Raw genomic sequence first — 24,886 nt, 5'->3', positions numbered from 1 at the left:
GTTAAAGTTTTCTGTTAATTCGTGATTTTTAAATTTCAAATACTCCATCAAAGCACTCTCAGTAAAGCGCCCATGGTTTTTTTCAATTGACCGTTCTGTTTCATTATTGAGCCTGAGGTGTTTAAAATTAAAGTCCATAAAGAAAAAAAAATTCTTATTAAATTTTTTGGTGTTTTTGTTTTGCTAAGGAGTTTTGATCTCATTATTTGTGTGCTAGACTATACAGTATTGAGGCCACATTAGATAAGAAGTGTTTGATGGTGATAGAGTAAGTTTTCTACCAGAATTTTTTTCTTTTTTTTTTCTTTTCCTTTTGGACGCACAAAATGTTGTAAATGTTATCATTTGTTCTCACTCGTGTCTTTCTCTTCATCTCTCTCTTGTCCTCTAACCTGTTGTCAGGGAGATAAACCATTAAGTCACAAGGTATTCCATTTTATTCATGTGTTATTAGATGTAAGGTTGTTGTGTTTTGTCTTTGATATAAAAGCACAAAAAAAAATTCAACCTTTTTAATTTTTTTTTTAATTCCTTGTCATTTTTGCATGTGTTTGCATGATTATGGCATTGGCAGCACAACCATTTCCACTTTAGTTGCTCTGTGGGAAGGAGGGGGCTGGGGCTGGGGGGGGGAAGAGGGGGATGGATGGGCGAGTGGGTGGTGGGGTGGGGACAAACCAAGTGTTTGTGTTTTGCAGCTCAATGAGTAATACAATCTACCAAACCTGCACAATTGATAGTTTAAATCATTAATCATTTCTGCTTTGATGAACACTGCAGCTTAAAATGCATAGCTGGAGGAGAAAAAACAAATCTTTTTTTGGGCTCATACTAAGTACCTTAGTACACAAACAATACTGTTGTTCCCGTTTAGTTGAAAGAGACAGTAATATGGAGAAATTTGATGTAAATGTTAGCAAATTCTCACTGATCAGAAACGTGATACGTAAAAGCTCATGAACGTACAGGTCACCGTGTGACGTCATTCTGCGGAGTGCACCGCTAACACGAAACAATAACAATGGAATTTCCACGTACTACTCGTAAGAAAGTGACCCTTTTATTAACTTCATTCTTCCAATAAACATGTGCAGCTACAAGAGAAAGAAATGGTTGTTAGAACTGATCACACATTTGTTAACTCATTTTGGGCAGCAATTCTTCAATTGAAAGTGAATTATGGTTAAAAAGTGCCTCAACGTCTGGTCATATTTTGTAAGTTTCACTGCTATTATAGGCCAGTATACATACTGTGCAATTGAAATGCCTACCTTGTGGAATATGTCCACATCTCTGGTACTTTCTTCGTTTGTTGTTGCAATTAATTGCATTTTATATTTAGTTTCCAGTCAGTGGATGCAAGATTAATCGAATCCAAAGCCTGCAACGTTTTTCGTCGGTTTGATGACTGGGAAATGTAAAGAAACTTAAATTTTGGTTTTCAGAAGTGTTTTTGCAACCTACACAATTGTTGGCAGTTTGATATTGACAGTATGACAGTGTTGTATCGGCCTAGTGTTAGTGCTGAAGTGAATGGCTTCATCGAAAGTTTTCCTCAACCGACTCCGCACATGTACGTCACAGGGTGACCCGCAGTCATGTGAGCGCTTAGGAACTTTTGTGGAAATAGCAAATTCCTTGTCCAAAGGTGCTAGGTTTGATCAATTTTTACCTATTCCCAAAAGAAAATAATACAATGTGCCATACATCAATGTAAATATTCAAAGTGACATAAGTTTGAACGGATTAGAGCATGTCGAAAAACCACCAGCTATGCCTTTTAAGGGTGATAAAGTGGATCTGAAAATGGAAGAGGTAGCAGGTGGGAGGGAGAGAAGGGGGGGATAGGAGGTTAAAGGTTAGTACCATTTACAGGGACAGGGGGGTTGGTTTCTTCCAAAAAGAAAACATCCAAAATGGGTCAAACCTGACCTGTACAGTGTTTCCCCATTTGTGGTTCTACTGCTGATGATATTCGTTTCCATGGCAATAATATTTAATGCTTTGACAATTCTATCTCCAGATAGCGTTTGAATCCTTTATCCATTGTAGAACTGAATTTGCTTCATGCCGTACATGAATTGTTGTGTGCAAAAATTTTCCCTTTAAAGCTTTCCAGTTTATTTTATTTTTCATATCCTGTTTTTGCAATTTCATCCTTTGGGTTTGGTTTGTTCATTATTTGCATTCATTTACTTCTTTGTTTATATTTTTTAGCTCCCATTCTTTTTATGTGTGTTAGTTTTGAGCCTTTAAAGACACTGTGTAATCATCATACAGACATGTAGTCTATAGGACACTCACTAATTCCATTCCACTAAATCAAGTTTACGTGCAATTACATTTATTCAAAATAATTGATTTAACGTAATCCTGGTATGGATTGAGGATATACAAGGCATCTGATAAGTGCATTACGTTGTTGGGGGTGTTGGAGGGGGGGGGGAGGGTTCTGTGGGTGAGGAGGAAGGGATTGGAGGATTTGGATGACATACCATATATGCACTTCATTCTGACCACCGATTATAGTTCCTTCCTGACCTCTTTAATTCCCTAACCAAGCCTCTCTTACCCCCCTTTTTCCTATATCCTATTACCTACAACCCCTAGACCATATTCAATGTCAACTTTGAGCAAAAAATAATAATAAAAAAATAAAATAAAAAATAAATAAATAAATAAAACAAGCCCTTTGCTTTAAACCCCCAACAACAACGCTCTACATACTGTGCATGTTAATCAACACATCTGTCCGATCACTGGATACTTTCATGCGGATTCATCAGTGGTTTCCATCGGAGTCTTGGGTTATCAAGAAGCCTAGTATAGTGGTGCGGTAGTGTCTTGCTCATTTAAATTTTTTTTCTGCTCCTTCACTTTTCTATTTTCTTTTTCCGTTTTGAACATTTCATGCATTCGGTTGTCAGAGATGATTTTCTAACATTCCTGTAGTCTGCTTGTTAAAAAGAGTTCTATGGAGAATGCAAGTGGAAGTGAGATAACAATCTTACGTGTACGTTGCCATGGAAATATTAGCTTGGTTTATACTCTTCTCAATTGTAGAAAACAATGGAAGCTGCAGATTTTCTTCAGAACATTGTCTACATAAATCTGAACGTCACAATCAACGAGAAGATCCAGAGGTACGTGGCGCTCTCCAGACTCTACGAAATGATAGGATTTCACCGGAAGGCCGCTTTCTTCAAGAGGGTGGCTGCCATGCAGTGCGGAAGTCGACACAACACATCCCCCATGTGGGATTCAGTGAGTTAGATATATGTATATGCCACCCATCGTATATTAACCAACCCCTTAAAGTTGAGTCCTAGCAGGGGTCTATTGAAATGAGCTTCTAGTAAAGCAATTAAAGAAAAAAAAATGTGTGATTGATTTTGCTACTTTGTTTATATAATACATTTCTCTGGATGGGAAAGAAATGTTTGGATTTTGTAAGAAATTTGACTATCGAGCAAGTGAAATACTTTATTGTTCAAATTTTGTTCAGCAGTTTTGACGTGTCTGAAATTTTGTCTCTTATAACGTGTGATGGTCCCTGCGTTACAAGACATCACTTGTGTAGCGATTTAGGCCATATTGTATAGCGTTTTGCAATGCTATCACCGGATAAATTATTCCGTCAAGCAAAATATGTTACTTCTTATGAAATTAATTAAAAACAATCTGTTTTTGCTCTGTGTATGTAGATCACTAATTTTCACCTCACGGAGCAATAATTTTAATTCATGCATCTTTTTCTTTTTTTACATTTGATTTTCTTAATTAATGATACGCCAATTAATTATCTCCCCATCTGCCCTTTTCCTCCCACCCCTCCCCTCATCCCATATTCGAACAAAAAATAAATCAAATTTCTCTCGTAGAAGCAAATGCCAACTCGAAGATAAAGTAGAAGCAAATTGAAAATCTCAAGGATGAATTTCTTCGATTTTCATATTTTCATATATTTTTTTGGCTAGTGTCATGACCTGCTTCTGGAGACAATGGACGGTTACAAATTGAAACTAGATTCTCGAGATATCAGAAAAGGTGAGACATTAGGGATGTACCCTAAATTTACTTTGCACTTTTCCTCAGAACATGTTTGTTTTGTTGCAGAGGTCATGCATTCCTATTTTAGCATGAGAAAGACATGATGTAGAAAGGTTGCTGAAAGGAACCTTTCTGCAAAAACGGCTCCTAAAATTATTAAATTATTTCACCGACATGGTGTGAATGTTAGACCAATATATCAGTGAATGTAAACATCTGAGTTAATGAAATTGTCTCTCTGCAATTCATTTGCCACAGGATATTAAAATATGAAGCTCTGTTTCACCATTCAGATTGAAAATATAAGAAATTGTTATCTTAGAAGTTACCCATATTTACTAATTATCTTACCATTATACTTGTATACATATAGACATACATATATATATAAATATATATATATAGATATATATATATAGACATACATGTATGTTTATATATATATATATATAGACATACATGTATGTTTATATATATATATACGTAACAAAACCGAGGGGAAAACTGCTATGTGAGTTGCAGTGCAATGCTTGTTACAATTTTAAGCATGTCAATATGTTCTTCTATTCTCCATGTTTGCAGAGCCAAGATTCGGCTGGCCGGCCCTACAGATAAGACTCCTGAATGAGTTAGTATACACATCCCGACAGCTGGGGGACAAGAAACTTGCTATCAGGTACAAAAGGTCTTGATTAGTCCTCAGAGTTTGATATTTAAAACGTAGAAGCAACCGCAACTTTCATCTTTTTTACTGTCAATGATGTAGGGATGCTTTCAATTGAAGAGTTCTTTCCCCTTATATGCCATTGATTAATATCAATATGCCATGAGGACATTCACTGACAGTGCTGTTTTCAGATTCATCCATAAAAAAATGTCACCAAATTTCACCCAAAATCTCTCATGCCGACGATAGAAAATGCTCTTACATGTTCGTTTTGACCCAAAGATGCAGCAACTGTATCGAAAGCAAATTCAACACTGGCCATTGAGGTATCCAGAGATTAAATCCAGCCGACCGTTGTACAACAGTTTATCAATTTGTTTTGATTTGATTTCATCTTTTATCTCAGTCCGTGGTCAACCTCTCTCTTCCTCTTTCCTTCAGGTATCTATCATTCCTTCTGCACGGCTTTCACGATGACCTGTCCGAATCTGACCTCGCAGAAGCCGTCTCAACCCTGGAGGCGATTACCAACGAAGAACCAGGAACGCATCAGCCTCTCTGCGTGGACTCTGGTCTTATCCTCCCTCCTGTACCATTCACAATATTCCCTACAGTAAAGTGAGTATGAGCGGTCTCTATCATAAGTCTGTCTGTGATGAATGTTTAGCATTCACTGCAGTATGGAAAGTATTCAGGAGAATGAACAGATTTCAATGCAAACATTGAATATGTATGACATTAAATTGAATATGTATGACATTGAATATGTATGACAAATAATTGGTATTCATATTAGTTTGGATATATTAGTGTTATGAACTTCTTGCTGTGTCTTCCTAGCTGCTCCCATTTTGTCATACCATGCATTAAGAATATTCCCTACAGTAAAGTGAGTATGAGTGGTCCCTATCATAAGTCTGTCTGTGAAGAATGTTTAGCATTCTCTGCACTCACTGCAGTATGGAAAGTATTCAGTAGAATGAACAGTTTCACCCAGTTGGGACAATTTATTTCTATACTGTACTGTCCCACTTCAGAGCACTTGTATTGTCAGTACGAGCAGTATGAATATCATGTTTCTATCAGATCAAGGTATAGGAACTGTCTGTACTGTCAATACCAGTGCTTTGAAGCATGAGATATTGGAGTACAGTTTAGAGAGGTATTAGCAGTAGGAAATTGTCCCAACTGGCTGACAGATTGATGCAAACATTGAATATGTATGACATTGAATCGAATATGTATGACATTGATTTGAATAAGTATGACATTGACGTTGAATATGTATGACAAATAATTGGTATTCATATTAGTTTTGAATATATTAGTGGTATGAACTTCTTGCTGTGTCTTCCTAGCTGCTCCCATTTTGTCATATACTCTCTTCCACCAATACCATTTCATTCACAAAATTCCCTACAGTGAAGTGAGTATGAACGGTTTCTATCATAAGTCTGCCTATGGTGAATTGTTAACATTCATTGCATTCACTGCAGTATCAAAAGTATTAAGAGAATGAAACAAATCGATGGTGACGTTTATATCCATGACCAACAGTTAGCATGTCATGCTAATTTTGTAAAATATGTCTGGTATGACCTTTTTGCTGTGTCCAGCTAGCAATGCCCTTTTTTGTGGTATACTCACATTGCCCTAGATACCATCCATTCAGAGTATTCCTTACAGTAAAGTGAGTATGAAATGCCATCACCATGACAAAGATCAATAACAAATAGTTGCCAATCGTGGTAAATGTTTCAAAGTATCTACGGTATAAACATCAGCTCTGTGGTGCTGTTTGTGTCAGCGTTTCCTTCTAGTCCACGAACATTTGTATTTATCGGTGAAATTCCGACACTTGCAGTTTCCTGAACTGGCAAATGTTTGTCATCCTTTGGTTAGAAGATGGTGCAGGGTCGATGATAAGCTAACTTTTTTTCGCTTCTGTTGTTTCCTAAAACTCTGGTGAAGACCGGTGGTGTTTCCTACTAAGAATTGTGGATTTGAGATATTTATAAAGCTGAATTATGATCATACTTTAATAAGCATTTTGCCATTATGTTGGCCTGTCTCTTGTAGTGTAAAATACCTTACTCAAAGGTGATGTAAAAATGCAGCAATTATGATTAACACAAAGCCAACCCACCATTACAATGAAGGACATTGTGTTGCACCTTCTCTTTGTTTTTGAGGGAACCTTTAAATCTATTCAAGTTTGATTTTTCTTGAGATTCGTGGTGTAATGGAGTATAATCGCAAGTTTTTGTTGCAAGGTACACCTTACAGGTATCAGCTGTGTTCAAAGACCCCACTCAGTCGCTTGAGGGCTCCTCTGGAAAGCATTGCTTCTACACTGAGCAGGACTACCCTCATTAAAGATGACAATAATAAAAAAATAAAAAAAGTCGTAAGTTTCAGAAAAAGTTGAAAGATTTTGATGATTTGATATTATTATTTTCTTCAGATCATTCAGACTACTACCTCTTTCAAGTCAACTTTCACCTCACGTTATCAGAAGAAAGAGCGCTTTGTTATCTCCAGATACTTCATCTAGTCCCTTTATATATTCCCCTCTTCAAACCAGAGAAGATCCTTACAAGAAGAAGTCGATGGTTTGTGAGTTATCAAGTTTATCTAATATAACATCAGAAATATAAAAATGCAAAAAATCAAAGAAAGAAAACCCCGATACGCCCGGCCGCAACACTTTTGCTATTCCCAAATCCATATCACACATTTTGAATGTGCGTATCGTTTGTTCAAAGGTTCCAAGTTTGACCGAGTGACCCCAAACGTTTGTTTTAATAGCCGAGGAATTCACCAAGTCTGGGCTAATTTTAATAATCTGTACTTTCGAGTCCCCATAATGACTTGTAATGACAGTGTCCCAGCTGTATGGATTGTCTGTTTCTATTAGATATACGGGTTCAGAATTATTTCATATTTTCAGTATGGTTGATTTGGACTATTGCATGCAGTGTACAGTGAAGAGTGGTAGATAAAGTAAAAATTATCTCAGGGATTGATAACCTTCATAAATTTTGATAAAATAATTTCTGATATATAAAGTAGTTTATTACTTCACCTGCCATCACCTGCCTTTCTTTTCTTTCTTTCTTTATTTGCTTTAGCGTTCAAGTGGGTAGCGGGTGATGTATGTGAAGTCTCAATGGAAGTTTTCAATCCTTTGCCATTTGAACTGAAAGTTGGAAATCTGGTAAGTTTTGAAAGAAAGGGCCAACATCTATATAAAAAAATCTTTACTTAAATCGGCAGTTAAATGCTGCAAATTTTGTCAAAGGTATCTTTGGGAATAACCGATTGACAATGGACTTTATTTTAAGTTCCGAAAGACAATGAACTTTCATTTAAGTTCTGAATGACACCAAACTTTGTTTTAAGTTCCGATTGACAATGGACTTTTTTTTAAGTTCCGAATGACGCCAAACTTTGTTTCAAGTCCCTAATGACGCCAAACTTTGTTTCAAGATCCGAATGACACCGAACTTTGTTTTAAGTTCCGAATGACACCGAACTTTGTTTTCAGTTCTGAATGACACAAACTTTTTTTTTAAGTTCCGAATGACGCCGATCTCTATGTTAAGTTCCAAATGACACCAAACTCTGTTTTAAGTTCCAAATGACACCAAACTCTGTTTTAAGTTCTGAATGTTGCCGAACTTTGTTTTAAGATCCGAATGACGCCGAACTTTGTTTCAAGTTAACCACTGAGCTAACACTCCAATTTTAAAAATTGTTTCAACTTCAAATTGTTTCAACTTCAAATTGTTTCAACTTCAAATTGTTCAAAAAATGCTTCTTTATACTGTTCTCGTTTTTGTTTTAAAGGGTTTTTTGACTGAAGGTCCAAGTTTTGATTCCATACCAGCATCCATTACTCTCCCCTGTGGTTCTGGGATACACACTGTTTCCATCCTAGGCACACCTAAATCACAGGGTACTCTCAAAATTACAGGTAAGAACACAAATAAAATATTGATTTTTACAAAAATAAATTGCAAAATCTAGCAAGTTGTGTTTAAGCCCGCAGCGCACAATGCCCGCACAAAATTGCCACCCTACTCAAATTCGACCGTTGTTACTTTCGATCGTCGCTGAGAGCAACAAACTCACAGTTGAATCTGGCACGCTGAACTCGTCAACAAGGTAAGTGCGGACAACGAATGTCTTTCTTGCATGTTAAAAGGGTCACTACGAAAAATGATTTCCCTTAATTGGTTACATTTGCCGACGCTGGACAGTTTTATTGGTGAACTGCTGCACACAGCCAGTCCGTCAGTCAGTCAGGAAACCCTACATGTTGAGATTCCCGGATCCAACGCGACCCGAAACTCGCAAAATCTTGATCAGTGTTAGACTCGAGCACATGCGCACTGCTGGACTATCCACAATTGTCCATGTTACAACGGTTTAGTTTAGGCGGGGAATTTTTAGTCCGGCAGTAAGTGGCTTGCTTTTTACTACGCAATCATCTTTTAGTGCCTGTAGCAATCGAGTGATTAACAGTGATTGATTCCAACATAATGCAGTGTAACTTTTGTCGCAATAGCATGTGACCACGTCGCAGGTTATTGAAACAGAATAAGTACTTCAAATGTTAGCTGTGACAGGAAAGTGCAATTTATAAACCAGGAATGTAAGAAAGCTTTGAAAGGTTTTGATTTATGAATCTGCTGTATCTTTTTGTAATCTGATATCTGTAAAGTTCACCCTATTTGAGATGTATCTGTTGTTTCTTCATATACTATTGTAGTGCCTTTAGGTGTCCAAGGAGACTGTAACAGTTGTTTGTAAGCCAATCAGTCACTTACTTGGTATATATGCCTGGCAGTGATGTAGGCTGACAGTCTCCTCTTTCTTAGTGAATATTTATATATTGTAAAACTGAATTGTCATCATCTATAAACAACAAACACAAAATTGGGAGGGGGGATTTTTCTTCAGTATTCGGTTTGCTGATTCAATTGGGTCGTACCAATTTTGTCATCAGTCAACATCCAAAATGCTGAAAGAAATATATTATTATTGATTTCCCGTACAGGTTATACTACAAACATTATCGGAGTTGAAAGTCATTGCCGATTAGCATCCCTACCAGCAATTGACAAACCACACATTCTGGTCAACGTGGTTCCACCCCTACCCCTTATGAAGGTCTCGACCACTCTCCCCAAAGCTACACAGTTCCTCAGTTTGGACCAGAAGGAGGGCAGCGTCAGTTGTTCCGCTTATGTCTCATTGATGGCCGGAGAAAGGTAAAGTTTGAGTGACAATTGTCAATCAAAACAGAGATTTTTCTCTTTTTTTTGGACTGACAGTTACTGCAGATTTACAGTTATGTCATTATTCTTCTTCTTGTTAAGCCTTTTTCTCGCTGCCTGCCAGCCGAATCTAGTTGTTTTTTGGTTCGGTTCCTATTGTGAGCTTATTCTTCCAAAAAATGATAAATGCAGAAGTATCCGACTCTCTCAAGGCTCTAAACCTATCGTCATTGGACCATATAACAAGAAAATAACATATTTGTGAACATTAGTGCTTGACATTGTGTGCAATGGGGAGGATAATGATGAGAGAGGATAATGAGGAGAGGAGAATGAGGAGAGGGGAATGAGGAGAGGGGAATGAGGAGAGGGGTATGAGGAGAGGGGCAATGAGAGGGTTGAGGAGAGGGGTGTGAGGAGAAGGGAGTGAGGAGAAGGGAGTGAGGAGAGGGGGAATGAGGAGAGGGGCAATGAGGAGAGGAGAATGAGGAGAGGGGGTAAGAGGAGAGGATAATGAGGAGAGGAGAATGATGAGAGGGGGTAAGAGGAGAGGATAATGAGGAGAGGGGGAATGAGGAGAGGGGGTGAGAGGAGAGGATAATGAGGAGAGGGGAGTGAGGAGAGGGGAATGAGGAGAGGGGCAATGAGAGGGTTGAGGAGAGAGGTGTGAGGAGAAGGGAGTGAGGAGAAGGGAGTGAGGAGAAGGGATTGAGGAGAGGGGGAATGAGGAGGGGCAATGAGGAGAGGAGAATGAGGAGAGGGGGTAAGAGGAGAGGATAATGAGGAGAGGGGGTGAGAGGAGAGGATAATGGGGAGAGGGGGAATGAGGAGAAGGGAATGCTGAGAGTTGGAATGAGGAGAGGGGTGGTGAGGAGATGGGGAAAGAGGAGAGGGGGAACTGAGGAGAGGGGAATAAGGATGGGGAATTAGGGGAGGGGCAAGGTGCAGGCGGTAATGAGGAGTGAAATGAGGGAGTGGTTAATGAGAGGATGGGATAGTCACAAGAAAGTAATATGGGGAGGGGATTATGAGATAAGAAGAGGGCAGTTATTTAGCAAGAGGATACTGAGGTGGGAGGGGGGGGGGATCAGTGAGTGAATTATTGCAGACATAGCCAGATTGATCTAAGTGTACATTACAATATTTGTAGTCTATCAATTCTTATTGTGCACTGATATTATGTGTCAAACCTATCCATATTCATCATCATTATGATCATTGCTTCACAGCTGTGAGTGCGAGGTCAAACTGACAAACAGCGGCAAGATTCCGGTGGAGGCCATCGATATCTTCTTGGAAGAAGACGACGAGGGTAAGCCTCTATTACTCTGTCAAAATCGGAACTTTTCCATCCCATATTTTCTCTCTGCTCCTCCTCTGAACATTTGTCTTTAAGTTATCCATGTCAATTTACAGTCTTTTATTTGAGGTGCTTATAAAAACAAAATATGAAAAAATCCATCTTGCTGTGGTCAGATATTTTTCTATTTTTAATTTTTTTTTATTTCTTTAGCTGTACAAGAAGTCTTCACATGGAGTGAACAGAACATACTGACACAGCTTCCCCTGGAACCCGGTCACCATATATCTTTTACACTGTACATTAAAGCAATGGGAAACTTTGTAAGCAATGACAGCAGCACCCCTTCGTCGCCTGGTGAGTACCGACTAATCAAGACTGGTCCCGTCATACTAGAGGGTGTTGGAACAGGGAATAATGGCTCTGTGTCAGGCCAGGGTCAGGAAGAAGTGATTGAGTCACTTTTAACCATCCTCAGTGTCGCGATACAAATGGTTAGGGGTAGGGGAAAGGGCCATCAGCTGTGTAACGTCATGGGGGGGGGGCTGAAACACCAAATCCCACCTCTCTTAGTTGATGCTCAGAATGTGTGAAAACTATAATGCCCGTGGACTTTGCAATAAGAAAGAAAACTTAATGGATCTACTTTGGCAAGCTTTGAAAATTTTTAGATAATTTTCGGACGTCCACTATAATACGGCCCACTGGAACTTTGTTGCTACCCACTTTTAGTCGAGCCCCATAAACTGCCTACCATTACTTGAGTGTACCCCCTTCCGCATCCCCCTCCTCTCCGCTCCCTCCCTCCCATCTCTTTTTCTTGTTCTACAAAACCCCTCCCCCTTCCCTGATTATGTCCATTAGTTCTTTCCAGATATAGTTTATAAAATCTCTTCTCTCTGTCTTCTCTGTAAATTGCAGTCAACTTTCCTACAACTCCCACGCCGCGGAAACTGCAAGACTTGAAGCAGTACGGGAAGTCTAAAAAGCCACCGTCCACAATGTTCTTAGAGACGAGTTATAATCCATCATTTCCACACAACTTTGATGCAGAAATGCTACTCAAGGTTGGTTCCTGCTTTCCTTTTAATTTTTGTGTAACAAGATGCAATTGCCTCTCTTTGAATAAAGATTGCAACATGTTTAAATATTACAGATTATGCTGACGTGTAAGAAGAACATTTTCAGGATTTTAAAAATGTCTTTTTGCTTTTAATCATAAACAGACCGTTTGGAAGGATATGCCACTGGTCGTTATGTTAATTTTACACCACTTTTTTTTTATAATTTATTTACGTAAATTTTTATCTTTAGCTTCTAAAAGTTGGTCGGGATCTTCAACCTTTTGACTATTTCTTCTCTTTTCTCCTCGCAGATTATCGAAGCAACTCTGAAATTTCGCTACAGGGGTGGAGAGGGTGGCACGGAAGATTATTGCAGGATAACAACCCTACTGCTACGAGCAGAAATCAAACCCTCTATAGCATTCATGCATTGGACAACACTACCAGCATCAGAGTAAGTCACACTTTATAGCATGTTCACACCAGACCCACCCTCGACCTGCCCCTTAATTAAACAGTTAGACAATGCCAAGTTGGTTAACTGAAATTCCTCTGTTTTGACATGTTCACACCAAACAACAATCTAGACTTGCCTCCCAAACTGTGAGACAAAGCCAAGTTGGTTAATTGAAATGCCTCTGTTTTGACATGTTCACACCAAACCCACTCTCGACCTGCCCCTTAAACAGTTAGACAAAGCCAAGTTGGTTCATTGAAATGCTTCTGTTTTGACATGTTCACACCAGACCCTACTGTAGACGTAAAACAAAAATATACACATAAAAAAATTGTATCTTGGACATTTGATGTTACCTATCAAACAGTCCACCATATTCAATGAATCTTTCTTAAGTGCTTGCATGTAATATTTGTTTCTTCTTCTTCAGATTGTGGGTGGGCTACTTGGTAGTAAAGATTTGGAAATATTGGTAAAGGTAATGGGTGTGGTCTGACATAAGATTTAAATCCCCCTTCCCCCTCAAAAAAATATCATTAATAAAATATTTTAGTTTAAGGTATCTTTCACCATTTCGTCTTGCTATTATTCATCTTCTTCTCTATAATGCAGTCCCAGGCAGTTTCATCTCTTGCTGGATGTGATAAACGCTACTTCTCACGAGGTCACAGTGCAATACGGTGAAGGGAATAATCTCCTTCTGGAGACAAGGGCATGTAAAAGGTGACATTTCTAGCCCTTACTCAATTTGAATCACATTTTTCCTGCGATATCTACTACTTGTGAATGGCCCAATCTGTTCTTGACATTTCCTGATCTTTTGTTCTTGTTTCTCTAATTTTCTTTCTGTCTGGAAAATCTGTCACAAACGGTCAAAATGGTTTACCACAGAGAGAGCCCAGGCTTGCTCCATTGGTAGAGCACCAGGATTTGTATTGCTGATGTCACTGGTTCGATTTGTGTTCAATCAATCAATCAATCAGAAGACATTTATATAACGCCAAATTCAACAGAAGTTGTTCAAAGGCGCTAAATGTACCATAGCGTGTACAACTTAGCCTTGGTCATTGGTAACTTGTCACACCTACACGCCACACCACAGTGAACCACAACCACGTGTCCCCAGGGGACTTCCCATAGGGTGCAGCCAGAAACCGGCGCACGCAACTATATATACAAGTTACCTCGCAAGTCCCCATTTATACACCTGGGTGAAGATAGGCAATGGAGATAAAGTGCCTTGCCCAAGGACACAACGCAATGATCTGGCCAGGGCTCGGACCTGTAATCCTTAGATCACCAGTCTACTGCCTTAACCACTTGACCACAATGCTCTCTGTGTTTAAGCAAAGTGTTTACTTTTGAGTGTTAAGTAAATGCATCTAATGCTCATGTGTGGGATGGAGAAATGCTTTGATAGTCTTCATTCTCCTTTATAAACCAAATATGAAAAATCATAATTTGTACCATATTATTATTTTTTTTTTGGGAGGGGGTGGGGGGGGTAAAACTAATATTATTTTATTTTTGAAACAACAAAGACAAAATTCAATCTCTTATTCATGCATGTATATCCACAGATTGGCAATAACCGTGGACAGGTTTTCAGTGGACGGCGTGAATTCTAAAGGAGGGAAGCCATCGACCCTGAGAGGTTTTTATCAAGTGGTCAACGAACTTTATGCACAACAACTAGCCAGTCTCGTGGACATCAGGTGGCAATGTATATCCTTTACTAAATAATTAACGACCTCTTCATCGCCGTGTGTCGTCGTTATCACGAAGACTGTAGCAAATTTTAACCATACATGTCGCTTAAATTACTACGTCAAAATGAAATAAAACTGTTAGCAAACTGCTTATCCACTAGAGAGCCTGTGTAAGAGAATGTGTAAAAGTAAGTTGGCCTGACGTTTCGATCCTAGCACAGAATACAGACAGGTTAATGAGCATGGTGAACACAAAGAGATAGATGTAGGGGATTAGTAGACAAGGGATGGAGAAAAGAAAGAAAGAAACCAACAGGGGAAGAGGAGAGGTAGGAGCTAAAAAATTACTACGTCTGTATTATTGATCATAACAGAGGCGTGTTCCCCTCTTGATGTTTTTCTTCTTTACTCCCTGTCAAGCAGGGTTTCTTGTTCACCAAAATTGACATTTGAGGTTTAACCATTTTTGTAACGATCATGCAAGATATTATAACACTAATTCAATAAGACTGTGTGGATAGGCAAGTGTCCCATTAGCACCTTTGATTTGCACATGTTAAAGTTGCAGCCTGGATTAATAATGAAGCGGGGTCATGTTCTTCATTCCGGAGGTTTCCTTCCTTTTTTCTTTAAATATTTAGTCTACCTACTTTCTTTGACTCACTTTTCTTTACCATGCTCTGGAGAAGGAAGGGTTTGCATCTACAGCTGAGATTAGCATTTCAGAATCCATGCTGGACAACATTGATTTCTGTCCTATCGAGTGGCATTTAGAGATGAACGGTTCATCATTTTATCCACACGATACCTTTCACATACTGGTGGGCGAGACTATCAGTATGAGAGTCTCTGTGACACCTACGATAGGTAATGATTATGTGATATTCATTGTAACACTTGCAATAGGTAACTGTTTAAGATTTCTGTAACACCTTCTGTAGGTAACGATTATGTGATATTCATTCATACCTAGTAAAGATTCCTAAATCCTATTGGTCCATTCAGGTCAGCTGACCGTGGTTAATCCTGTGAGTAACGCACGGTGAAATTACGGGGCATCACTTTAATAAATCTTTGGTTATATGTAACCAAAAATGTTTTGTTTTATGATTTTTCCCCCACACAAATGGTAGTGTATGAATGAACGGGGTTAATCAACGGTCTAGCGTGCGTTACTCACATGATTAATGCACTCCGGGTGTTAATGCTATCGCTGGATGAACTCGGGCTCCGCCCTCGTGCATCGCTTGCATTATCCCCCGATCGTGCATTAATCCTGTGAGTAACGCACGCTAGACCGTTGATTAACCCCTTATTAATTGTAACACTTGCAATAGGTAACTGTTTAAGGTCTCTGTGACACCTACGATAGGTAATGATTATGTGATATTCATTGTAACACTTGCAATAGGTAACTGTTTAAGATTTCTGTAACACCTTCTGTAGGTAACGATTATGTGATATTAATTGTAACACTTGCAATAGGTAACTGTTTAAGATTTCTGTAACACCTTCTGTAGGTAACGATTATGTGATATTGATTGTAACACTTGCAATATGTAACTGTTTAAGATTTCTGTGACATCTTCTGTAGGTAATGATTATGTGATATTCATTGTAACACTTGCAATATGTAACTGCTTAAGATTTCTGTAACACCTTCTGTAGGTAACGATTATGTGATATTAATTGTAACACTTGCAATAGGTAACTGTTTAAGATTTCTGTAACACTTTCGGTAGGTAACGATTATGTGATATTCATTGTAACACTTGCAATAGGTAACTGTTTAAGATTTCTGTAACACCTTCTGTAGGTAATGATTATGTGATATTCATTGTAACACTTGCAATAGGTAACTGTTTAAGATTTCTGTATCAGTGGATAATTAAAAAGTTGTAAGGGTGACAGTAAGCGTTGCCAAAACCGAAAAAGATATCTTGTTTGGAGAAAAAGAATTGCTTATTTTAAGATACGCATTTCGACATTAAGGATAAAAATTGGCCGTTACGTAGCAGTCCCAAAAAAGGTGTCTCGATTGACTCCTTGTCAATTTTTCAAAAGGAGCACATATTTAATCCTAGGTTTGGGTACTGATGGGTTCCATAATTAGGTTTGTTATAATTGGTGTCCATGTCCACAGGCATACAGCAGCTGTGTGAAGCAACCCAATTATAACAATAAAGGTGTAACACAAAAATTAATTGCTCCCCATGGACAACTTACACACATAAACTTGTCATTTTCCAAGGTGGATGGAGCGTAGATATTAATTGACAAGTTTTTAACTGACATGTCCTACCCACCATATGATAGCTGATGACTGGGGCTATCACAGCACATTCAACTTTTGCCACTATGACCATTTAGATTTTGAGCTAGAAGAGCTCAAAGTTTATCTCTTGTTGCTTACAATGTTGTCATTTAGATTTTTCTGTCAGTTTATCCAGCTTTATCTTCGTCCCTTTTTTAGATGCCCACTCAGACACGGTCCAGTTTGAAGTTTGTCCATTCCAAGATAATTGCAACGGTGCTGTGACTCCAGACATTTCTGAGAGTATTTTATGCGTGGGGTGCTTCCAGAGTCAATTCCAAATGGTGCGTCTGAAGAAAAGTTTTAAGAGATACGCTATCGCTTCTCTGGTAGCTATGCATGTTGGCTGTATTATTTTGTTTTGGTTCCACATTTGTTAGTAGGACCTTGTATATTTTCTATTAAAAAGTCAGCAAAGCTGTAGGCATGTACACACTCTCCCATGCAAGACTGTTTGAAGATAGGGCTTCACATTGCCTTAACAACCAGTAGGGAATGTCACTTATCTTGTGCCATCAAGCTGGACAATATTTATCCTGTATTCTTTTTCTTTTGCATATTTGCCATATGCTAGAGGCCGTTAATGAATATAAGAACTTCAATATTACAATCTTACTGTAAAAAAAAATCATAAGGCATTCTAGAACATGGTTTCCCAACCTCTTGGAGCCACTCCCTCAAAATACCCTCTCCTCTCCTCCCTGACCACCCCTTTCCCCTTTCCTCCAAGGTCCTGTCTACCTAAAGCTTTCATTAAAACGGGGTCGGAAAACAGTAAATGTTAATTCCCTGTGTTGAGGTGTATAAGCGTTTGAAACTTGAATATCTTCGAAAGAAACAGCATAATTTTCTCACTCGTGTAGGGGGAGCTGTTCAACATGAATGTAATCTCTTTGGTTGCGTTTGATAGATATTATATCCTTGATAATTTTCAGTATAATTTTCAGTATTAAAAAAAAAATAGTACAGTCTTACTGTACTATTGTTTCTCATACTTATTTATATTTAAACATTGACTATGATTTAATCTTTTGTGTATTCTTGTTTTATAGCTATTTTACTATTTTCATACTCTGAATTTGTATTGGACTATATGCGTTTAGGGCTTTTTTTACTATCGTTTAGTACGGTTGTTTTATTGTTGCTGAGGCTTTTACATTTTATGCCTTATTGGTTCTATATATTTAATATTTAAGTTTTTGTTACTATTTGTTTTTCGGTTTTACATTTATAAAGCACTTTGAGCTGCTTTGCTGATAATGCGCTGTATAAATATTACGTAAAAGTTGGCCTGACGTTTTGATACTAGCAGGATCTTCTTCAGAGGCTTTTCTCTTTTTTAGCCTCTGAAGAAGATCCTGCTAGGATCGAAACGTTAGGCCAACTTACTTTTACACATTCTATTACACAGGCTCTCTAGTGGATAAGCAGTTTGCTAACAGTTTTATTTTATTTTGTATAAATATTACTTATTATTACTATAAAACGAATTTGTTTTTCTCTTCTCTTCCAGTTGTCGGCTGCAACCCTCCCTTCTCACGTATGTACATTCACGTACTTGTATCCCGGCCATTACAAGATAACTTTAACCTGTCTCCAGAGGAAGGCCACCGACGATTTGCCGGACTCGCCGCAAGATGTCAAGAGTGGTAGACTTTGGAGGTTCAGGCCGCCCATCGACGTCATCGTAGCAGAATAGTTAAACCTGTTTTAAGTGTGCAATAACTAAACATGCAATTATAACAGTGGTATGTCATACCGCTCTGGCTTCCGGAAGATGTCGATGGTTTGTTGGAAATCTAACAACTTGTAGAACCTTTAATTAAGGAGAAGCCTTTGTAGGTTTCTTTGTGTTTTTGGAAGGTTGACATTTCTGGGAAGAGCCGCCCTCCTTTTGTGTATTAAGAGAAGGAAACCTTAGTTTAATGGAAAGAAACCCTGCAAACAGACACATAACTACATTGGTGCTACATCTTCCTTGTATGGGGAAGTATAGTCCGGCATCATGCAGCAAAGATCACAATCCCAGTTATGTATTTAATGCCACACAGGGTAGCTCTGTATTTGACAGCAGCCGTACAAGGCTTGTACATTATAGTGAGGTCCTGCATCACTAAGGGGTCATCACAGTGATGTATTGAATGCCATACAGACTAGCTCTGTATTTGACAGCAGCCGTACAAGGCTTGTACACTATAGTAGGGTCCTGCATCACTCGGGGGACATCCCAGTTATGTATTGAATGCCACACAGAGTAGCTCTGTATTTGACAGCAGCCGTACAAGGATTGTACATTACAGTGAGGTCCTGCATCACTCGGGGGACATCCCACTTATGTATTGAATGCCACACAGGGTAGCTCTGTATTTGACAGCAGTGGTACAAGGCTTGTACATTATAGTGAGGTCTTGCATCACTCCGGGGACATCCCAGTTATGTATTGAATGCCACACAGAGGAGCTCTGTATTTGACAGCAGCCGTACAAGGCTTGTACATTATAGTGAGGTCCTGCATCACTCTGGGGACATCACAGTGATGAATTGAATGCCACACAGAGTAGCTCTGTATTTGACAGTAACCGTACAAGGGTTGTACATTATAGTGAGGTCCTGCATCACTAAGGGGACATCACAGTGATGTATTGAATGCCATACAGACTAGCTCTGTATTTGACAGCAGCCGTACAAGGCTTGTACACTATAGTAGGGTCCTGCATCACTCGGGGGACATCCCAATTATGTATTGAATGCCACACAGAGTAGCTCTGTATTTGACAGCAGCCGTACAAGGATTGTACATTATAGTGAGGTCCTGCATCACTCGGGGAACATCCCACTTATGTATTGAATGCCACACAGAGTAGCTCTGTATTTGACAGCAGCCGTACAAGGCTTGTACATTATAGTGAGGTCCTGCATCACTCCGGGGACATCCCAGTTATGTATTGAATGCCACACAGAGTAACTCTGTATTTGACAGCAGCCGTACAAGGCTTGTACGTTATAGTGAGGTCCTGCATCACTAAGAGGACATCACAGTGATGTATTGAATGCCACACAGAGTAGCTCTGTATTTGACAGCAGCCGTACAAGGCTTGTACATTATAGTGAGGTCCTGCATCACTCCGGGGACATCCCAGTGATGTATTGAATGCCACACAGAGTAGCTCTGTATTTGACAGCAGCCGTACAAGGCTTGTACATTATAGTGAGGTCCTGCATCACTCGGGGGACATCCCAGTTATGTATTGAATGCCACACAGAGTAGCTCTGTATTTGACAGCAGCCGTGCAAGGCTTGTATATTATAATGAGGTTCTGCATCACTCCAGATGTCAAAAGTATCAGTTCAATGCCACACACAGCATTTCTGTATATACCTGTAGCTGTGCAGAGCTTACACATTATAACGAGGTCCAGCATCATTCGGGGGACATCACAATTGTGTAGTGAATGCCACACAGCATCTTGTTTCTTGCCAGCAGTTCTACAAGGCGTGTCAAGATGCATCTCTTGATCAAAAGGCCGCAAAGAGCAGTCTTGTATCTACATTGTTGAGCCTGTCAGTGTAATATCCAGAGGTTTTCCATCATTTGGATAATAGATGGATAAATATATTGCAGTAAAGGTTTCCATTCTTCGATGTTACTAACATCGGCAAACCCTAGGGCAGGTCTGTTCCATCCCTGATTTCTAAAATAATGTTTGATGTCGCATTTTCTATGATACATGTTATAAATGTGTATTGCTTTAAATTCTTATGTCATAAAAATATTTGAAAAAATACCTGGATAGACCAGGTTATGGGTGGAAAAAACATCCCAACTTATTTGACCCATTTTGTGCGGTACTTCCACTCCTTCCCCAACCCTGTTCTACTGGCAGTATGAGCTGTATTAATATCATGTTTCTATCAAGTGTATCTATCAAGGATAGGAACTGTTCATACTGTCAGTTCGAGTTCTTCAAAGCATCACATGAGAGGACAGTTTAGGGGTAGTGGATTGGAAAACTCTCCCAACTGGCTGTGTTAGACAGATGAATATTTATATGAATATTCATAACATTAAGAATGAATATTTATAACATTTGACTAACATATGAATATTTATAACATTTAGTGACGAGTAATGTGTATGTATGGTGGGCAAATTTCAAAATAAGTACTTCATCGAAATGTTTTGTTTTTTTCTCCATTAGGCAGCCACCATTTATGTAGTCCTTATGCAGTTTATCTGTGGTTTACGTTTTGTGGTTCAGCAGTAATACTCAATCTCACTCGTGGGGGGGGGGGGGGGCAAGAATTAAAGTAGGGTCCCCTAACATGAGCAAAGTGAGCATTTGCAAGACCACACTAATATAATGAGATTCACTTCCCACATGATCTTGATGATATTGAACTGGTTTTTTTTAGGATCTGGGGTCCGAGTCCTCACCCCCCCCCCCCCCAACCCAGTTATTAAAACCACTGAACTTCCCCCATTTTCATAACCCATTCTAACATTGTTTGGTATATAGCGTGGTATTCTTTTGCATAATGAAGAAGCAACAGGAAGTAGTGGCCGTTTTGTCTGGCCTTTGTAATTGTATCCAAATTTAAAAGTCTAATATGTGGACAACGAAAAAAATTATTTTGTATAATTATATCCATTAATGTATTAAATGTCAAACTTTTTCTGTCAAAATTGTAAAATAGTCAAAATCAATGTAAGTTGTAAATGAGATAACCTACTTTGCATGTTTTGTACAGATTCAAAAGATAGAAGGTCTAAATTTCATGTAATTTATGTCTGTTTAACCTAAAAAGCAACACGTTAAAAGAATATACTTATATGCTCCAATACTAAAGTGTTTCCTCACCCTCATTTTTTTATGGCCGTGGCTATTCTTACGACTAGTCGTAACAATTATTTATAAACTATTCTTACAACAAAGGCGAATTCAAGCGCAGTAAAGTAAATAAAGCAACTGCGCATGTAGTAGGGGTAACCCTAACTTTAACCCTAAACCCCAATCCTAACACTAACCCTAACCGGAAATTATTGTTACTCCTGGTCGTAAAAAATAGTTCTCCTGTCATAAAAATAGCAACTGCGCATGCGTAGTCGGAAATTATTCTTACGAACAGTCGTAAGAATAGCCACTTTGTTTTATTATAGTTGGCATGTACTTGTTATTGATAATTAGCAAATGACAACATCCGATTTGTGTGTTAATAAAGAGGGGGAGGGGGAAGGTGAGGGATAGAAGAGGAGGCAAGAGAGGGATGTGGGGCTGGGAAGAGTCAGGAAAGAAAATAAAGAAAAAAAAAAAACTCTGTAAGTCGGCAAATTTCGAATTATTAAGTCAGCCTGCGAAACATACTCTACCTGGTCTGGGAATTTATGAGCAACCTACTTACCTACTGGCTCGACATATGTACCCTTAATCTAGCATGTGACTAGCAGCCGGCAATACAACAGAGGAGGGCACTCCTCTCAAAGCCCCCCCACCCCCCCCCCCCCCAGCATGATGTAGATTGTAGTATGTGTGTTGGATAAATAATGAGATATGTAACATTTGATCTCTAAAAAGTAAAAGCTTGATCACGTTAAACGCACGTAAGAAAATGTTTGTAGGGCTTATATATATGCAGGATTGTCATAGCAAGTTGCAAGACCGCATCATTTCGCACTTAACGCAAGTTATATTTATACAAAAAGAAAATTATCAAAAGGGGGAAGACGACACCCTCGGCCTCTTAAACTCCCCACCAAATTTTGAAAATTGACGTTTTGCCGAGATACAACAAGTCGTCAAAATGACCAAATTTTGAAAATTGACGAATAGCCTTTATACGCAGCCTACGTGTACTGTATACCTATAATACAAACAGCCATGTACGTGCGCGTGAGTAAAACGTCAAATATCTTATTTTTGTCATTATTACGAGTTGTTGTATCTCGGCAAAACGTCAATTTTCAGAATTTTGTCATTTTGAAGACTTGCTGTATCGCGGCAAAACGTCAATTTTCAGATTTTTGTCATTTTGGCGACTTGTTTTATTTCGGCAAAACGTCAATTTTCAGATTTTTGGCATTTTGACGACTTGTTGTATCTCAGCAAAACGTCAATTATCAATATTTTGTCATTTTCACGACTTGTTGTATTTCGGCAAAACGTCAATTTTCAATATTTTGTCATTTTCACGACTTGTTGTATCTCGGCAAAAACGTCAATTTTCAATATTTTTTCATTTTGACGACTTGTTGTATCTCGGCAAAACATCAATTTTCAGAATTTTATCATTTTGACGACTTGTTGTATCTCAGCAAAACGTCAATTTTCAATATTTTGTCATTTTGACGACTTGTTGTATCTCGGCAAAACGTCAATTTTCAGATTTTTGTCATTTTGACGACTTGCTGTATCGCGGCAAAACGTCAATTTTCAGATTTTTGTCATTTTGGCGACTTGTTTTATTTCGGCAAAACGTCAATTTTCAGATTTTTGTCATTTTGACGACTTGTTGTATCTCAGCAAAACGTCAATTTTCAATATTTTGTCATTTTCACGACTTGTTGTATTTCGGCAAAACGTCAATTTTCAGATTTTTGTCATTTTGACGACTCGTTGTATCTCGGCAAAAACGTCAATTTTCAATATTTTTTCATTTTGACGACTTGTTGTATCTCGGCAAAACATCAATTTTCAGAATTTTATCATTTTGACGACTTGTTGTATCTCAGCAAAACGTCAATTTTCAATATTTTGTCATTTTGACGACTTGTTGTATCTCAGCAAAACGTCAATTTTCAATATTTTGTCATTTTGACGACTTGTTGTATCGCGGCAAAACATCAATTTTCAGATTTTTGTCATTTTGGCGACTTGTTTTATTTCGGCAAAACGTCAGTTTTCAGATTTTTGTCATTTTGATGACTTGTTGTATCGCGGCAAAACGTCAATTTTCAGAATTTTGTCATTTTGACGACTTGCAGTATCTCAGCAAAACGTCAATTTTCAATATTTTGTCATTTTGACGACTTGTTGTATCTCAGCAAAACGTCAATTTTCAATATTTTGTCATTTTGACGACTTGTTGTATCTCGGCAAAACGTCAATTTTCAGAATTTTGTCATTTTGAAGACTTGCTGTATCGCGGCAAAACGTCAATTTTCAGATTTTTGTCATTTTGGCGACTTGTTTTATTTTGGCAAAACGTCAATTTTCAGATTTTTGTCATTTTGACGACTTGTTGTATCTCAGCAAAACGTCAATTTTCAATATTTTGTCATTTTCACGACTTGTTGTATTTCGGCAAAACGTCAATTTTCAGATTTTTGTCATTTTGACGACTTGTTGTATCTCGGCAAAAACGTCAATTTTCAGATTTTTGTCATTTTGGCGACTTGTTGTATTTCGGCAAAACGTCAATTTTCATTTTTTTGTCATTTTGATGAGTTATTGTATCTCAGCAAAACGTCAATTTTCAATATTTTTTCATTTTGACGACTTGTTGTATCTCGGCAAAACATCAATTTTCAGAATTTTATCATTTTGACGACTTGTTGTATCTCAGCAAAACGTCAATTTTCAGATTTTTGTCATTTTAGCGACTTGTTGTATTTCGGCAAAACGTCAATTTTCAGATTTTTGTCATTTTGATGAGTTATTGTATCTCAGCAAAACGTCAATTTCCTTTTTTTTTTTCATTTTGACGACTTGTATCTCGGCAAAACATCAATTTTCAGAATTTTGTCATTTTGACGACTTGTTGTATCTCAGCAAAACGTCAATTTTCAATATTTTGTCATTTTCACGACTTGTTGTATTTCGGCAAAACGTCAATTTTCAGATTTTTGTCATTTTGACGACTTGTTGTATCTCGGCAAAAACGTCAATTTTCAGATTTTTGTCATTTTGGCGACTTGTTGTATTTCGGCAAAACGTCAATTTTCATTTTTTTGTCATTTTGATGAGTTATTGTATCTCAGCAAAACGTCAATTTTCAATATTTTTTCATTTTGACGACTTGTTGTATCTCGGCAAAACATCAATTTTC

At 38.3% G+C, this 24,886-nt stretch overlaps 1 protein-coding gene across 2 annotated transcripts in view; it reads left to right on the top strand.

Moving 5' to 3' along the window:
- Positions 1-21,291, top strand: part of LOC139984641 (trafficking protein particle complex subunit 9-like) — a 28,434-nt gene extending 7,143 nt beyond the window's left edge. Inside the window, exons 7-24 of one of the 2 annotated variants that reach the window (XM_071998613.1) lie at positions 403-426; positions 3,064-3,264; positions 3,978-4,047; positions 4,633-4,726; positions 5,159-5,335; positions 7,182-7,333; positions 7,849-7,934; positions 8,567-8,693; positions 9,780-9,993; positions 11,229-11,311; positions 11,513-11,656; positions 12,221-12,366; positions 12,675-12,817; positions 13,433-13,543; positions 14,401-14,545; positions 15,204-15,396; positions 17,003-17,127; positions 18,357-21,291. In XM_071998613.1, coding sequence (XP_071854714.1) covers positions 403-426; positions 3,064-3,264; positions 3,978-4,047; positions 4,633-4,726; positions 5,159-5,335; positions 7,182-7,333; positions 7,849-7,934; positions 8,567-8,693; positions 9,780-9,993; positions 11,229-11,311; positions 11,513-11,656; positions 12,221-12,366; positions 12,675-12,817; positions 13,433-13,543; positions 14,401-14,545; positions 15,204-15,396; positions 17,003-17,127; positions 18,357-18,542 — 2,421 coding nt within the window. In that variant the 3' untranslated portion in view covers positions 18,543-21,291. The remainder of the gene's footprint in view (positions 1-402; positions 427-3,063; positions 3,265-3,977; positions 4,048-4,632; positions 4,727-5,158; positions 5,336-7,181; positions 7,334-7,848; positions 7,935-8,566; positions 8,694-9,779; positions 9,994-11,228; positions 11,312-11,512; positions 11,657-12,220; positions 12,367-12,674; positions 12,818-13,432; positions 13,544-14,400; positions 14,546-15,203; positions 15,397-17,002; positions 17,128-18,356) is intronic. The other variant, XM_071998614.1, reaches the window with a different exon arrangement.
- Positions 21,292-24,886: the final 3,595 nt, after the last annotated feature.

The sequence above is a fragment of the Apostichopus japonicus genome, chromosome 17, assembly GCF_037975245.1.
Source record: "Apostichopus japonicus isolate 1M-3 chromosome 17, ASM3797524v1, whole genome shotgun sequence".
NCBI classification, from domain to species: domain Eukaryota; kingdom Metazoa; phylum Echinodermata; class Holothuroidea; order Aspidochirotida; family Stichopodidae; genus Apostichopus; species Apostichopus japonicus.
The sequence above is the reverse complement of the archived record's forward strand: the minus strand, read 5'-3'. Positions and strand labels throughout refer to the sequence as shown.